This window comes from Caretta caretta, chromosome 5 (genome assembly GCF_965140235.1).
Source record: "Caretta caretta isolate rCarCar2 chromosome 5, rCarCar1.hap1, whole genome shotgun sequence".
Lineage (NCBI taxonomy): Eukaryota > Metazoa > Chordata > Testudines > Cheloniidae > Caretta > Caretta caretta.
Genome location: NC_134210.1, coordinates 74,967,832 through 74,985,886, shown reverse-complemented (window position 1 = coordinate 74,985,886; position 18,055 = coordinate 74,967,832). Strand labels below are relative to the sequence as shown.

Below are 18,055 nucleotides of genomic sequence, written 5' to 3'. Positions count from 1 at the left end.
TTTCCTAATTCCCTTCTTGCTATTCCTAGAAAAAATTGATATTCTGAGTTTATCTCTGCCAGACATTTATTTTAGGATTTTATCACACACATTGGTCTTTATAGTCTGTCTGTGATACATCTTAAAAGCCACATTAGTTTGTCATCTTGGGCTCAATCCGTCAAGGTGCTGAGCAACTTCTGGGGGTGCTGGGCATCTGCAGCCCCCCATTAAAGCCAATGGAAGTTGGAGGATAGAGACAGAATAATAATTTCCTTAAAGGAGTTTGTGATTTTGTTTGTGCACACAATTAATTACGTATTTTGGAGAACAAACACAAATGAGCCACTGGGTGCATAAGTACATATTTGAATAAGAGTAATTAAACTTTAACGTTGCTGTTCTAGGCATATTTTATAGTAAAACAACAAAAAAAGCAGAAGAAATATGTTTACTGCTTTTCTTTTGATGTATTCCATGAGGTTAATTGAATGTCTTTTCTGCATCTTTTTGCAGATATATTTTTATATACACAAACACATGCATTTATATGAGAAGGCTTATAAGGCCAGCTCCTTAGTAGGTGTAAATTGGCATAGCTCTGGCAGTTTCAGTGGAACTACATTGATTTTTAACAGCTGCAGATCTGGTGCATATTATAAGTAAATACTCATTCTCCCATAAGTTTTTGGCTTTCCAATGCTAACAGGAGGTCAAAACTTATTATTATTACATAAGTGTCACAGAATGCTACCTAAATACCCATGCTGATTGGCACATCAGAAAGAATATATTCAGGGAGCAGATGGGTTAGAGTTATTGATTGATGGATCGATTGATATGCCAAGGAACAGAATTGTTAAGTAAGGAGGTGCCATTTTACACCATAACTGCACTTTCAAGTCGCTTCTCATTATGCCTAGACATTGGAGGAATCTTAAGATTTCATTGCAAAGCTCGGTTTCTGACAAACTCTTCATATATAGGCTTGCATTTCTCACATGTCCTGGAGATTTTGAGTCCCCAATTCTCTGCTGGTTTCCTATGCTCTTTCCTTTCCTTTTCACAGCAAGTACTCTCCAAGGCCAGCTGTCCCTAGAAAAGGATGCACAATCTTAGAGCTGTGACAAAATTGGAAGTAGTGTTTTAAGTTAAGAGCATATATTTTCAAAACAAGACCATTTTGTCTTTTTTCCCCCTTACCCTTTCCTCAGACCCTTCCCATACATCATTGTGCTGCTCCTCGTGCGTGCTCCAGCCTATTACGAAGTATTGCATGCCATGCTTCTGTAACATTCCCAATTCCTGTCCACAAGGCATTAAAAGATTACTAAGTCTCAAACTCAGATATTCTGCATAACAGCCTGTTGCACTCAATAAAGGACTAGATAGCCAGGCCAGCCTTTAATTGTCATTAGAGGACAAATCCGGGGAAAGAGTGCCCAGCCCAAATAAATAGATGGTAGTACAGCCCAGGCAGAGGACTAGAATCCTCAGCGTCAGCCTCTATAGCATTGCTATAGCACCTCGTACACTGCCCAAACAGGGGACAGTTTCTACTCTATGTTTTGCAGTGGGTGCAATGGATGTGCTTTATGCTGCCCCATGTAGTATTTTGGGCAACAGGATCCATGTTATGCATGCACCCACTGGCCATGCCTCCCACCGTACAACTTCACCTTCGATTATTCTTCAGAGAAGTGTGGAACTTGGCTCGATGACACAGAGACTGTGCAGAGTCTCTCAGGGAGAATGCTCCACTCTTCACCTTCCCATGAAAACATAGTACCTGTGTGGTTATGTGCATGTGGGGGAGCCAGAGGGATGGCAGGATTTACTCCTTAATGTAATTTTTCATGGGGGAATTCCCTTATTTTTTTTTCTTTTTGTGTGTGTTTGTTTTCTTTTTTAAATTGGCAGGTTATTTGCAGTGTGACAATTAGAACTGACAAGCACTAAGGCAAATCTGCTTGGTGGATTAAAATATCCAAACATTATTCGCAGACTGAAATGTTGATGAAAATATTAACTTGTAATCAGCAAGCTACATGCCTCCGCTGCACTCTGATGCTACAGTTTGAAAAAGAATTTGAACTTTTCATGATGGCAAATTACCATTCACAAATCACAGCTCATTTTAAAAAATGAATTAGCTCCTTAATCTGTGTATGTGTAATATATACCATATTTGTGTTTGAGTGTATGTGAATGTGTATAGATAAAATATTATATTATATTCAAATAGAGAAATGCTTTGACATTATTGGGGACAAATGACCTGCAAAAAGAACAGAAAGATGTAATCCATTTTTACTTACACGAGCACAAAAAATCTTCTTAAACTTTTCTTTGCTCCAGTAACTGAAAAACTGTTACGTAGATTATTTTCCTCCTCAGAATATTACTGGAAAAAAATCCCTGCTAGGTTGAGAAGCCTATGTGATAAAAGTTAAAATTCACAAGGTCATTTTTATCTTCAAGTGAGAAACTTTCAAAAATGAGTAATCTTTCCATAATTAGTGTGAGTGAAAGTTTATATCTGTAACACTAATGGGGGCAATAAACTGAGAGACTGAAGCAAATGTGAACACAGTCAAAAGTGTTTATCAAAGAGCTTCATAACAGGATTAATTGAAACTGTATTTAGCATAAATCCCTTAGTACCATATCAGATGCTTCTTTTAAGTTGTTTTGTAGGTGTCTAAATATAGTGATACTAAGTTTACATTTGTACCCAATTATCTGAAAAGCAATCAAAACACATGATTAAACACTGAGGTTTTTGAGAAAATCCAGTGCTCACTGTTAGTTTTGCAGTTAATTTCCTTGGAAAAAAGGACAAACTGATTTCAGCGACAGCTAACAATTTATTACTGCATTACTTTATTACTGCATTATTACTGCATTTATTACAGAACAAAATCTGTTTGTCAGTTGCCTATTTTGTCAAATAAGATATAGGGATGTAAATAAGAATTTTGTACTAACTATTATTAAACACTTTTTATGGGTTTGGAAAGATTTCAGTGCAAATTATGAGCTGGATATTCAGCTGATGTAAATTAGCATAGCTTCACTGAAGTTAATGAGACTAGAGTAGTACACCAATTTACATCAGCTGAGCATCTGTCCCAGGGGCATCATTTGCTATGGGACAAGCGGGGCAGTTGCCCATCCAGACCTTAGTTTGCTCCCCTCAGACTTTTCCTAGGCCTATATGCTCCAGAATATCTTCCACTTTTTGCCCCTCCCCCAACTTTGCAGAGTACAATACAATCATAAATTATGTTCTATGCTGTCACAACTTTTCCCATCTCTTACCCCCAGCTGAGTTTTTCTGAAATGTTGGCCCTGAGCTGTCCCTCTGGATATGTAACAGAATAGCAGCATTTTCTTCTTCCCTCAGAGGGTACAGGTTTGCACACACCTTTCCTGGAGTTCACTGTGTCATCTCTTCCTGCTGACTTGTTTGGTGGTTGCTTTTGTTCCCATGATCTGTCACCTCCCATATGTATGCACAGAATGGTTCATTGAGCCCCAGCAGTACCAGAGTGCATTTACACATTTCCAGACATTGCACTGACATGGCCAAGGGTCATGCACAGCCAGCAGCATTATTTAAATTCCCTTCCTCCACAAGATTATACCATGGCAACAAAATTCAGTTCTGCTGACTGGAGGTGGGAAAACGGAAGCAGTAGGATTAAGTCAGTTTGTGTTAGAATAATTTAATTAGCAGAGAACTATACTCATACCACAGCCAGTAGGCAGTATTGGGGAAGAGAGGGCAAAACAGTCCATTAGTATCTATAGTATCTACAGACAGTTCTTTTAATTTTTGCCAACACTGGGCAACTGTGCATTAGATACAGCATGTGGAAATGGTTTTAGTTATCCTGAAATCAGGTTTCATTGACATAATTCCACAACTTGGTGTCTGAATTCTCCTAGGACACTTTGGCAAGCCAGAAAGTAAGTTGCTTAGTCACTTAAGTCGCTCAGAAGAGCCATGATGTGAGTGATGCTAAGTGACACAAGCCTCTCTCTGAATTTCACCCATTTACTTTTACTGGGTTTTTGTTGTTGCTAGTTTGTCTTTTTAAAAAGAAATCCTCAACACTAAAATGATAATTAATGTAAAGAGCTGTGCCAGAAGGGGGCCAATCAGAACACTTTTTCAGGTGTTGCCAGTGCATAATAATCAGTCAATTTACAATTCAGATTCTTGGTTTCCACCAACTGAAACTTTGAATATGTATATATAAAAAAGGAAGTAACATCACCGTCTATAAAGCTGATATGCTAATATGTAATTTTATTCTGCCACTGACCCTGACCATAGCTCCGCCAGTAAAGACAAGCAAATAATAAGGCATTAAACCCGTCTTGAAAATAAATGACAGTTCTGGTTTGTATTGAAGACTGAGGGAGAAAAAAAACCTCCTCAGTTTGGCATCTTACAAAGCAAACTGCCTCAACTGCAGTGGCAGACAAATTTTTTTTTAAAGCCAGTTTCTATTAACAATGCTGCCCCTTTTCTCCATGTGAGAGAAGTGTTTCTTATTTTCATTTTACAGCAAAGACTGTTTTCTGTCTGCTTTAGTTAGAAGCTAATATTGTTTCCCTCAAACTCGATAAAATGGAGCTAGTCTTGACAGCAGAGGCTTCTAAAATGGAAACAGTCTGTATCCTACTTTCAACAGACTCCTATATAGCCCCCTTTTAAAGCTATGAATCGTTTTCTAGCCACAAGACTTCCCACATTTTTGAAAAAGTCATTGTTTTTTCAAGGAAAAATGAGATGTTGGGTGTTTTTCACCCCTCCTGCACAATTTGGTGTGGCTCTTTCAGGTGTTTTGTTTTCTTTTTTAATTCTGTGCCCCAGTCAAAAATGTCTCTGTGCGCCACTCACACAGAAGGGGACTGCTTAAAAATGTCCCCCCACCTGACTTTCTGAGTCTGTTTCCCCTTGTGCAGGGAAGATTGGTAGCTAATTGTAGAGAAAACCAGGTTCTCAGCAAAATAGGAAGGTGAGCACAGGCGAGATGTAAACTTTTTTTGAGGGTGAATTTTAGAGTTTAATTTGGCCATCAGCGTGTGAAGAGAAGAATAATTTCTGGAAACAATTTTGTTGCTGTCAATTTTTTCCTTTCCAGATTGTCAATCAAATCATTACCGCTGAGATTGGAGGTATAATTTAAAAAAAAAAAATGCATTAACCTTTTTTTAACCCTGGCTGACTAAGAATGGCATACTGAAAACCATCCCAGGAAGCTGGTAACGGTTGCCTAAATAGGATTGCAGCTGATATAAAGATGCACAAAAACATCTGCCCACCAGCACCTAGAGGATGTGGAACTAGCCCCCTTTCTTAAATCTCATTCATACAAATAAGCTGTTACTGGAAAGAAACTTGAGTTAGTTTTTAGAATTTCTCTTCTTTCTTATTGAAAAGCAAAGCAGTTTATGTACAGTGGTGCATTCTCAGTAGAAGCAGACCAAGCAATCAGTAGTGTTCTCTTGTATAGTGTCTGTTCTTTTTTTTTTTATTATATAAAATAAACTGACTAGTGCTTTTGACTTTGCATTGATTTACCTTTGTTTACAGGGACCATATTTATACTGTTGATATGGACACATCACATACAGAAGAAATTTATTTTAGCAAAGTAAGTTGCTTTTTATCATCTTGAAACTAAAGAAACTAGGAAGAACAGAGAATAAATAGGAAATGGGCATTGTTTCAAACAGCTTTCCAGCATTGCTGTAAAAATTGTACTAATCAAGTAAGGTGGAATTGCTAGTCATATATAGGGAAAGCTGGAATAGCAGTCATGACCTCTGTGAATTTCTTATGAGCGATTTAGCTAGCTTGATAAGCAGCTAGTACCGAAATATACTGAGCTCCCTGGAATCCATCAAACATCTATTCATTGATATTATGTAGCTTTTTATAATTGCTATACTATACCAATTAAGAATACTAAAACTCTCATCATAAAAGGAAAAGTCTACTTATATATTTTCATATACATAATTTTTAGTCAGTCAAGCAAGTACGCAGTAAATAAAATCTTATTATAACATCATGCTATAAAGTGTTGTAAGAAAAACCACATTACATTTATGGGAAATTATATCCAAAAAGGGAATAGTTTTTCTTGCATTGCTCTCCTCTATATTGTGTGAATGTTTCTAGACATGACCTCCCACCAGTTTCGTCATACTGATTGGCACATGGCATACCCTATATGCAATATATAGTATTCATAGTTCACCGGGGTGAATTTCACTCCAGGAAAGGAAAAATGGGCATGTTAAATCCATGAATGATGCCATAGATGAGCTTATGACATGATACTCATACTAAAATGAGGTCACAGAGCAGCAAAGGAAAGAAAAACTAGCGTTACATCCATGGGCAGTAGATGAACCACGGGCTCGGGATGTTAGCCCCTGATCCGGCCCACCCCTTCTGCCTGAGGCCCCACCTCTCCCTCCCTCCTTCCCCTGCTGAAGCCCAGAGCTCCTGCCAGCGGCCACCAGCCTCCCCTACCAAGCCCGAGCCGCCTGAGTGCCTCCAGCCTTGGGCTGGGCTGGGGCCAAGAGGGAAGGGCAAGAAGGAGGGAACCTCAGGGTGGAGCATGGGCAAGGCCACGTGGGGCTGTTTCAGGAAGCACAGCCTTTCCCAGCCATTATACCCACTGCTCATGCTTACATCCATGAAAAATGTTTTAGCGAAGGACTATTTAATAAATGAGCACTAACTCAATTCATTAAATGGAGTTGTTGGCTCGAAGCCATTATTATTGTTATAAGGGTGTTAGTATTTTAAGCTAGGGACTTTTTAATGACATTTTACTATAATTATTCAAATCTAATACACTCAGTCCAAGGCCTAACTCGGGGCGGGCAAACTTTTTGGCCTGAGGGCCGCATCGGGTTTCTGAAATTGTGTGGAGGGCCGGTTAGGGGAGGCTGTGCCTCCCCAAACAGCCAGACGTGACCTGGCCCCTACCCCGTATCCGACTCCCCCCCTGCTTCTTGCCCCCTGATGCCCCTCCCCAGACTTCTGCACCATCCAATGCCCCCTGTTCCCTGGCAGCCCCCTGGGGACCCCTGCCCCATCCACCCCCCCACTCTTGGTCCCCGGACCCCCCCTGCCGCCCCATCCAGCCCCCACGTCTCCTTCCTGAATGCCCCCCCGGGACCCCTGACCCATCCAACCACCCCTTCTCCCTGACTGCCCCCGGACCCTCTGCCCCTAACTGCCCCCTGACCCTAACTTCCCCCCACCGCCCCATGCAACCCCCCTCCTTCCTGACTGCCCCCCTCCCGCGGGACCCCTGCCCCATCCACCCCCCTGGCTCCCTGTCCCCTGACTTCCCCCAGAACCCTCACCCCTGACTGCCCCCCGCCACCCCATCCAACCCCTCCTCTCCTTCCTGACTGCCCCCCTTGAACCTCTGCCCCCATTCAACCCCTCTGTTCCCCACCCTCTGACCACCCTGACCCCTATCCACACCCCCAGCCCCTGACCATCCCCCTCATGAACTCCCCTGCTCCCTACCCCCTTACTGTGCTGCCTGGAGCACCGGTGGCTGGCAGCGCGGCTGCACCAGGACAGGCAGTCACACCGTGCAGCACAGAACACCGGGTCAGGCTGGGCTCTGCAGCCACGCTGCCCAGAGCATTGCGCTGGCGGCGTGGCAAGGTAAGCCTGCGGGGGAGGGGGAACAGCAGGGGAGGGCCGGGTACTAGCCTCCCTTGCCAGGAGCTCAGGGGCCGGGCAGGACGGTCCCACGGGCTGGATGTGGCCCGCGGGCCATAGTTTGCCCACCTCTGGTCTAACTGGTGGCCGTATGTGGGGTCGGGAAGAAATTTTCCCCCAGGTCAGCTTGTCCATGATCTTTGGGTTTTTTTGTCTTTCTCTGCAGTGTAAGGTGTGGGTCACCTGCAGAGATCACCCAGGTGTATCACACTTAATTCCCTGCCCTGGCATGGGGCCTAAGGCATTGGTGCACCTCCCATGCCCCCCATTCTCTGCCTCTGGCACATAATAGTCTAGTCTCCTGTGGGCTGTAATACTTTGCTTTAATTTCAGTTGTTGGGTTAGTGTGCAGGTGCTGGGTGGTATTGGTGGCCTGTGATATACAGGTAGTCAGATTAAATGATTTGGTGGTCCCTTCTGGCCTTAAACTCTATGACTCTGTAACTCAGCTGCTTGGAAAGTTTAACATTTGCTAACTTCATAACGTGGTGTATCTAGATTCCCATTCATAGAGGAACAAAAATCCAATGTGGGATTTACCTATAACCATTCCAGGGAAACAATGTTAGAAAATAAAACCTTTAGTGCTTTGATAGCTAGAGGATCTCTGAACTTATTAGCTAATATGAAGTAAGAAGAATAACCTGAATTAGATTTCTTTGCTCATCTGAACTGGACTGTGCCAATGCATATTATTTGGCTTGATAACTAATGAGTTTATAGTCCATTTGCAACAATTTGCTTTGCAAAACAACATCAAATTAAAAGAAATAATGAGAAAAGAAAGGTCTTTCTTAAAGTGCATATATTTTAAAAAGTTGGCAGATTGCTAAATTCACATTTTTGCAGGCTTTAGAAGGTGAGATGGGTTTCTTGTTTAATGAATAGATAGCAACAGAAAATTAAGTGAATGTTCCACATCACTGATCTTTCATTGTTCTGGTGAATTAATCATGGAGAAAGGGTGCCGAAAGTTTTCAATAAATATATGTTCAGCAGCTAGTCTCCCCTAGGGAACTCTTACTTCTGAAATCAAATGCAACAACCTCTGGGCTCTAATTGATTTCTTTCTTGATCCTTGCAGAAACTGACATGGAAATCTAGACAGGCTGATGTAGACACATGCAGAATGAAGGGAAAACATAAGGTAGGCAATTTTCATTTCTCCTGCAGCTGCCACTTTAGTTTAGTTTCTTAACTATTATCTCAGACTGCTCTCTGTGATGTGGAATGGATCATGCCATTCACTTCTTTGCTAGTAATTGCTTTTTCCATCAACTTACTGAAGTCTTTAATTTGCAAAAATAGTTTGCTTTTAATGTGATGAAACATTACGACAGCAGCTGCAGTAACATCATGAAATACTTAGAAGCAGTGGGAATTATGGACACAGTGCTAGGTGTACTGACATTGCTTAATGCGGCCTCCTATAGCTAAACACTGTTGTCCATTCTCCACTGGGAGTTTACTGAAGAGCTCATAAAAAGCCATAATACAAAGTGTGTGTTTGTAGATGCAGAAGAACTGATCCTGATCTCACCCCAATTTTACACTCGTGCAAACACTGACTAACATTAGTCAGCTCACAATCAGGCCCAGAGTTTCTGGACCTGATTTCCGTCAGTTTTACTTTAGTGCACTGCACTGAATTAATTAATGTTACTGTTGTCTTACAGCAATATATCTGAAAGGTCCTCAGTCTTGATTAAAGCAACAAAATTCAAACAAAATTCATGAACAATAATGAAATCTGAACTGTAAATAAAATGTCCTCAGTTCCTAGCAACTATGATGAAACAAATAGAATGAAAAGTCATTGTCTTGTTCACTATCAGTCAAAAAATTGTGAAACTAAAGCCCAGAATGTCACAGTGGCTACTAGCCAGCTTCATTTTAGCCCTGACAATGAAAGATCATGGCACAAGAATAAAGCCAAACATTTGTAATATATTGGGTAAAATACTTTTTATTATTTTTCTTCAGGATGAGTGTCATAATTTTATTAAAGTCCTCCTGAAACGAAATGATGATACCTTATTTATCTGTGGAACAAATGCCTTCAACCCTTCTTGCAGGAATTATAAGGTAGGTGTTGTGTTTAGGAGATTGCAGCTGTGCTCTGAGAAATTTAGCAATTTATTTTGACTGTGTAGTTGGCAGCACAAAATGTATCATTCAGCATTACAGAGTTTATCTTCACTTGTTTGACTTCTTCAGCATTTTACATGTGGAATCTTGATTGGGTTTCTATGATTTGCCTGGATTGACATAGACACCTCTTTGCAACCCCTACACGTAAAAGTATATTGCTACTTGAGCTTATCCTTCACAGTTGTCTTGAACAATAACTTACAGCTCACTGCAAAAATATGGGCTAGTCCCCTGAACTTTCTTGCTGCAGTTTCCACGGTATACATCTGATGAAGTGAGCTGTAGCTCACGAAAGCTCATGCTCAAATAAATTGGTTAGTCTCTAAGGTGCCACAAGTACTCCTTTTCTTTTTGCGAATACAGACTAACACGGCTGTTCCTCTGAAACCTGTCATTAAGTAAAAAGTTTACTATGCATCTCAAAGTACAGGCCTGATGCTGAGGATTTCTTATCCATAAAACATTTTGAATCTGTCTGTTGTGTTGTGCCCAATCCCAAAGATACTTGCCTAGACACTTACAGGCTTAGTATAGTGGAAACTGCATTTTTTGCTGTACTGGTATTTGGGGACCCAATTAGTAGGGAACCTGTGCAGGATTCTACACGCTCCTTCATTCTGTGAAAGTGATTTCAGTAGCAGACTGCTACAGGGAAATGCAGAGGGGGAAAAGAAATGGGGCATTTACAAGGTCAAAACATCATATAGAGATTAGGAGCAGGCTGCACTAAATAGCTACCCATCAGCCCTGCTAATAAAACACATGTTGGAGCTGAAGATTCCTTCCCTCAGCCCAATTCTGTGCCAGTGTTTCTGCATGCATGCAAAGCCATTTATTCAACCTTTGTCCACTGTCTGAGGAGTAGGGTTTTAGGCCCTGATCCAGACCCTACTGAAATCAATAGGAGTTTTTCCAATTTCTTTAATGGGAGTTAGATCAGGGCCTTAGTATTCAGCCTAAGAGCAGTGCACTCTTTTAGAATCTGCCTTTGTCACAAGGTGCATTTCTAACCTTTCTTTGGAGAGGAAGAGGATTCAGTTACTACTGATAAAAAGCCTACTCTTGCTCATTTAGTAGTCAATGGCAAACCTCCCATTACTTCAAGGTACAGGATCAGGTCCAGAATTATTGTAAGAAGTGTCCTGAAAACAAACTGAAGATCTCAACTGTCAGGAAAGCAACTACAGCAGTGATACACAATATTACCCTACTTCTCACCATCCTTCCTCTGCCATGCTGGTTTAGCACCTTCAGTGGCTTTAGCCTGGAAGGTACATCAACACATGGTGCAGAGCAACAGCACAGTCTTCTCTATAGCTCTGTGAAAGAAATTTCTCCTTCAGAGACAAGCTCATTTCCAGTTAATTATATAGTGCAGCTACCTGATATAAGGAGTACTGAAATTAGAACAATGGGTCTAGTAAAAAAAAAGTCTCTTTTTTTCCCTTCCCTTATCCCTAACCTCCCATCCACATCATATAGCCAGGTTTCCTGTTTCCAGTCCTGAGTTTAGTTTTCTGTTTGTCATTGCTTAGCGCTCAGTACAATTAATGTTTTTAACAAATTCTTAGGAGTCCCTTTGCTGGAAAGCTATATTTTAATACAGATTTTCTTGGCATCCTAATGTGAGGATCCTTTCTGCAGATGTTTCATTCCCCATGATATATGGCCCATGCTGATTCCCTCAGCTGTTGCTATGCTCTGAGAGCCTGCATGGTGATGTCTCTTGGGGCCTACAGAAGGTCACTCTGACACCTGCACTGACTTTCCCTGACTGTATTTCAGGGATTACAGATGGCACCAGGGCACTTGAGACATGCAAAGTGGAAGATAAGGCCATCCCACAGCACTGTAAAGTGAAAATACAGATGACCCTGGAATGTTGTGCTCCTTGCAGAGGGAAGGAGCTCTGGAGCATAGCTCATTTCCTTTCACCATTACTTTAAATGCTTTCCCATCCTAGAGTAAACACAACTGATTCCCTTCAGAAGGTCTTAACAGAAAAGATACATGACAGAAAACAAATGATGACAAATCATCCACTGAATGAGTTAGGTTTCATAACATATGAGCTTAAAGTTGATCGGGGTAGCCTGATGGTGCTAGATGGATTATTTTTCATGGTCTATGATTCAGAACTCTGCATTTGATTTATACAGTATGTACTGTTGAAGTGATTTAAACATGTTAGAAGGATTTTACCCCTACATACAAGTTATTGATATAACCTGATCCTTTTTAATGGTTAATAATAATTGTATTGATTGCCAGTTAATACTAATGAATGCGCTGGCGGGGGGAGGTAATAGTGTTCACGTCCCAGAATCAGGCTCCACAGAATTAAAACTGACAAGTTCAATATCTTGTAGGGAACCTCAGGGTGAATGGCAAAGACACACACTGAGGATAAAGCAAAGCCTTAGCTAGCTCTATTAAAACAATCAGTAAAGACAAAAAAGCTCCAAACCACATAAACAAATAGCTGTAATACAGTATTAGGGATATCTTTGGTGTCATTTCCTACATATGCTCACATTCTTTACTCAACCCTTCCTTGGGGTTCTGGGGGTGAGAGACAAAGGACTAGCCCTGTCCTTGGCATGCCAATTGAGTCTGATGGTCCAGAACCTCAACACCCAAAGGTCAGTGGTAGATAACAATGAAGAGCTAAAGGATGGAAATCTAGCCCCCACTACATGGTGGCTTAGCCTGTTATAGGACCTGGGTACGACACAGATATTTACTCTGATGCTCAGCCTTCCATGTCCAAATCTAACTTCCTCATCCTCATAATACTGGGGTGCATTTATCCTATAGGTTAACATATTAATGCCATTTACCTCTTTATCATATACATCACCTGTTGCTCAAGCAAGTTGTTGGTTAGACATCTGCCAACAATTGTATCCTAAAATATCCAGGTCCAGTATCAGTTCAGTGTTCCTGCAGTTGCCTGGTATTATGTACCAACTCCCTCTCTTGAGCAAGCTATTCCCCAGAATCTAGGGTAACTATCAGGCCATTTTATGTATGCTAAGGGTCATAGGCCTATTTTACTTATTCTAACTTACTTATGCCAATGTCTTACAGAATACAGGCCTGTAGGTTCCTTGCATTACTGAAAAGTAAAATAAAAGGCTAAGCTAGCTCTGTGGGCTACACTGCTGAGTAATCTTACCAGCTGTAATATATGAGTCTTAAACATGTGGGATCTGCACCTTTCCCTGTAGTTTACTAAAACCCCTTGAACTTCTGCATAAGGTTGAACTGGTTATTTGTATAATTACCTGTACCTGGTGGTGAATTAATTTCCCAGGGGTTACACTTAAGCCTAAGATTTTAGAACTACCACACAGATTAATTCTTGCTTGATGGTAAGAGGGTTGCTATATGACACAGGCTCAATGTATGCAGGAACACCTGGAGAGTGGTCCTTCCAACATGCAAATCAGAAAAGAGAATAGCACAGTTTTGACTACCCCAGATTGTGCACCAGTTTAAGAAGGGGAAAAATGCACACATACAAAATTACCTTCTGCTTTTCTTCTCACTTGTATGGGTTGCAGCCTATTGCTCTGGATAATAGCACTTCTGTTGCATCATTTTGAGGATAACATTTGAATATTTTCCAGAACCACAGACCACATAGCCCATTACAGTTCAACAGGAAACACATGTACAGAGAAATTATCAGCTGAAGACTTTTGTAAAATGTAGTGGGGATAAGAACGAGAAGCTTTAAAGGATGTCTGACTTACTGGATACTCTTTCATAGATTGATTTTATGTAATGCTATAATGTTGCACTGTTCTTAACTCACAGCCCGAACCACTGCTATAAAAAGGAACTTCTTCCCTGCCCTGAAATGAATAGTGTCATAGGTTTTGTCCTGGGTAATAAGTTTCATTTTTTATTCTGAAGAGATTCCATTGGTTTTTTTTTTCAGATGGAGACGCTGGAGTTCCTAGGAGATGAGTTCAGTGGCATGGCCAGGTGCCCTTATGATGCAAAACATGCCAATGTTGCACTGTTCGCAGGTAAATAAGGAAAAGTGAAATAACGCATTCCTTCCCTTTTTCCAGGACCTGCTTGCCTCCCACACAAAATGACACTTTTAGAATGTGAGAGACAAGATGGGTGAGGTAATATCTTTTATTGGACAAACCTCTATTAGTGAGAGAGACAATCTTTCGAGCTTACACAGAGCTCTTCTTCAGGTCTCATTTAAAATGTGGCACAGTAAGTGAATAATGACTTCAAATAGGGGCCACACGGAATCATTAGTGCAGGAAACTTCACAAGCTGCTATATTAACGTCGGCACCGTAATCAACATTGTCTAAAGCCTCAGTTTCCTGATTCATGTTTACTGGGTTCATGGTAAAAGAAGGGAGATAATATAATGCCAGATCAGTGTGAGACAGAAATACTGACCCTATTCTGCTTCTGTGAAAGCCAAGGACAAAACTCACAATGACTTTAGAGGGAGCAGGCTATGGTCCTATATTTGGTTAAAACTAAGGTACCCTTCATAATGAAGGTCAGTTCAGAGATGTTTAAAAATATCTGTGAGTGCACTCCTCTCTGCATCAACAAGAAAAGCAGAAGTGCTGGGTTTTTGTTTTTTTTAACTAGAAACATCTTGACAGATCATTCCCAGCTGTGGCAGAGGAAGGAGAGAAATCTCGTTTTAATGATGATTTATGCTGCATGTAACAGAATACAGTTAACTATTGTTTGTCACAGTAATTTAAAAAGTGAGTGCATATTAATGGTTTTAATTTGGGCCATTCGTTATAAAATGATATTTTGGTACCTTTTATAGATTTCTAATTATATTGTTTCATTTTTGCACTTCTGTTACTTTGAATTCTGGTGACCACATCTCAGGTTTGGCTGTAACGTAGATGGTAAAGTGTGTTGGCAATCTAGGATAACATTACTGCTGTTTTTTGAGCAGGTATCTTGCTATTACATAGAAAATGATGACTAGCTATTTCTTAGAAAACATGTTAGAACTTCACTTGAGAGTGTAGAAGTTCATAAACAGATCAGCGCTATTAAGTGGAGATCATTGCTGTAACCAAAAAGACATAGTACCACCTACAGTGTCTGAACAGACATGCTGTCTTTTACAAAGGAGAGATTCTCTAGCAGGATGCAGCATGCCCTCACTCAGCATAGTATAAATTAATGGTGCCGTCTAATTTAAAAATACCAATGAATTGTTCATTACTTATAGTAAGGACAAAACTAGAGAGATTTTTCTGGATGTTGGGGAGTGACCTTCTTTTTACTGACTTCTCTTTTTTAATCCAAAATAAGTTAAATGCTTCCAGAGGAAGAGGGTTTTAAAGAAACAGCCTCCACTGATATAAGTGTATTATATAAGCAGCTGCTGTATATTAGGCACCATTCCCATGCCATAGGCACATATCACACATTCTTACAGTACACTCATTTTAGATATGTTCCTAGGAGCAAGATACAGTGCAAGTTATCACAAATTAGTCAGTTGAATAATGAAGTTCTGTGTATCAGGACTATTACCTTTCAGTATAAGAGGTAAAGTTTGTCAAATAAATTGTTACAGAATGGATCAAGTAAATTCGCCCAGCTTTAGTAAAAGCATTCTGTGTTTGATAGGTTATAAAGTCTGATCCCCTGGGAAAAGCTTTTGTAGTAGCCACAGTTTAGGGAGCTAGCCCAGCTGACTTTGATCTGTAGGATGCTCTTATGTGTATATGACCCTTCTTGCAGCTATTGTAGTTAGTGTGTGTGAAGTGTGATTGGTCACAAGACCTACTGGGATGTGGCAGGAAGGAGAGTGATTATATTAATGTTGAGCTCTGACACCCACAGATGAAAAGTTCAGCCTTTTTATTGGTTTTACTGTCTTCTTTTAAAACACTTACTTATTTTCGCCTAAGAAAGTAGACCTATTTTTAAACAGCCAAAATCTGATAGGGGTTGCGTGGTGCAGAAGTAAGATTACTGCCCTGGTAATGAAAAGATTTGATCTGGTTTTTAAACCTTGAAGGGAAATGAAATGCTGTCTGCTGTTAGCTAAAAATAAGCAGAGGTGTAGGCCAAAAGGGTTCAGAAACCTCTGAACAAGAGGGCACCCACTTTATCATATATCCAGCGTCGATAAGTTCCAACCTAATACCCATTATAGCTCCCAATGAGGTGGTTGCAGCCCATACCCACTTCATTTAGACACAACTGAGATTTGAGTTACTGGATCTGCATAATGTTCTATTGTTTGTGTTACTGTGAATTATCATGGGTGAAAGACATTTCTTATAACATAAAATAGCCCTATGGTACAATGACCAGATTTTGCAATTGCTATCAAATTAAACTTTGTCAGTGCTTTCCTTTAACTTGTGATGTTTTGCCTCACTCTCTTGTCCTTGCTGTGCCTTGTTTACAACACATTCTTAACTTTCCTCCTCTAATGCTCTTTAAGAGGTAAAGGTGCCTAAGCATAGATCAGATATCCAAAAGGATAGGGAACCTTCATCAGTCTCTTCACAGTTATATATTTGCTTTGCCATCCCATACACTGATGATTTTTGTACTAGAGCTCTTAAAGGAGGGGAGCTTTTTGCACATTAAAGACCAAAAAGGAAGAAATACTAAGTGTCAATTAGCTAACACAACAAAATCAAGGAACAATGCTCTCCAGAAGTACATAGTTTGACAAACTTGTTTAAAAACCAGCAGTTCTATTGGTCTCCCTCATATCCATTTATTTTGCTGGGTTCTGTGGATAACAACCCCATCTTTTCCAGCCATTGTTCCAGTCACATTAGATTACCTGTGGTGTTGTGGTAGTGGTGTCCACAATGAAGCCGGGCATTCTCGTCCCAATTTATCTAATATAGTAAAACAGAGGACATTTTCTAGGAATGCCCTTTTTCCAGTGCATCTGTCTGAAATTGCCATTTCATTTTTAAAATGAGGAACATTTCAGTTTGCCTGTGACTCCAGTTACCCGCTCAGAATTTTCATTCCAAAGAGATTGAGATGATTTCATTTGTCCCATCTCATTTGATTGATGAAGGAAAATAATTACATTATTTCTCCTCCCTCCCATTTTTTTCTTTCCCACTCCCCAAGAGGGAAAGCTGTATTCTGCCACAGTGACTGACTTCCTTGCAATTGACGCAGTCATTTACCGGAGCCTTGGAGACAGCCCAACCCTGCGGACAGTCAAACATGACTCAAAATGGTTAAAAGGTGAGTACACAAACGAAAAAAAAGGGAGCTGCATCTCTGATGAGAGTCTTGGATTGCTGACAGACCTCGCTGCAGTTTCATTTCAGCAATGCTTTCTGTCAGAGAGAAGAAACTAAATTACATCTTTTACCTACACTAATTTACTTACCTTCCTTCCCCTTCTTCCCTCCCCTCCTCCTTCCCACTCCCCGTTACTGGATGCTGAAAGAAACTTCAAGTACCACCACAGTCAAATACATTACATCCAACTTTCCAAGCCTGAATCTTTCTATTGTGTAAAAAAGATGTAATTTTCAGGATTGGGATAGGAGACAAATGTTCTTGGGCTGTGCCTGAAACAACTCCTTTCCTAGGAGTGTGGTAGGTAGCAATCAGGGTTTTATGAGATACAGAGAATTTGTTCTGCAACATTATGATTCATCAATATAAATAAAATTCTGGGGATATTACACAAAGCCTTCAATTTGTAGTTTGTAGGTGCTGTATTGCTTTGCTGCTGAATTAGGCAATTTCTAAATACCTGCGTTGTTAAGAAAGTTACTGCTTACCCTCACAAATGCATCATGAATGGCAGTGAGACAGTGAGCCAAGCTCAGGTATAAGGGCTTGGCTTGTATGCAAAAATGCTGAAACATAATGGGGTTGAGGGAAGAAACCATTAGCCCAGTGTGTGTGTGTGTGTGTTAATACCAGGTACCCATGGAGCTAGTCTATATATGCTACTGTCATCACTAAGTCTAGGGAACAGCAAATTGCATGGTTTGCTATTCTCTCCATGCGTGAGGTTTTGGCCATAAGGATCTACCCTTGTACCAGCTACCAATGCCCATATTTGAAAGTGTCACTATCTTCACCTTTCCTAATTCTCCTGCAGAAATCCACAGTGGGGATCATTTCAGTGGCATGCATG

At 40.6% G+C, this 18,055-nt stretch overlaps 1 protein-coding gene and 1 long non-coding RNA gene across 7 annotated transcripts in view; one reads left to right on the top strand and one right to left on the bottom strand.

The window, feature by feature from the left end:
- Positions 1-18,055, top strand: part of SEMA6A (semaphorin 6A) — a 130,312-nt gene that overhangs the window by 61,088 nt on the left and 51,169 nt on the right. For all 6 annotated transcript variants that reach the window (XM_048850069.2, XM_048850074.2, XM_048850072.2 and 3 more), the window contains exons 4-8: positions 5,588-5,648; positions 8,835-8,897; positions 9,734-9,835; positions 13,848-13,938; positions 17,026-17,145. In XM_048850069.2, the coding sequence (XP_048706026.2) occupies positions 5,588-5,648; positions 8,835-8,897; positions 9,734-9,835; positions 13,848-13,938; positions 17,026-17,145 (437 nt within the window). The remainder of the gene's footprint in view (positions 1-5,587; positions 5,649-8,834; positions 8,898-9,733; positions 9,836-13,847; positions 13,939-17,025; positions 17,146-18,055) is intronic.
- On the bottom strand, positions 8-3,527 carry LOC125636637 (uncharacterized). The gene is made up of 3 exons (XR_007356670.1): positions 3,407-3,527; positions 2,298-2,414; positions 8-1,074 (listed from the first exon to the last, which is right to left on the bottom strand). It is a non-coding gene; the product is annotated as an uncharacterized LOC125636637 (long non-coding RNA).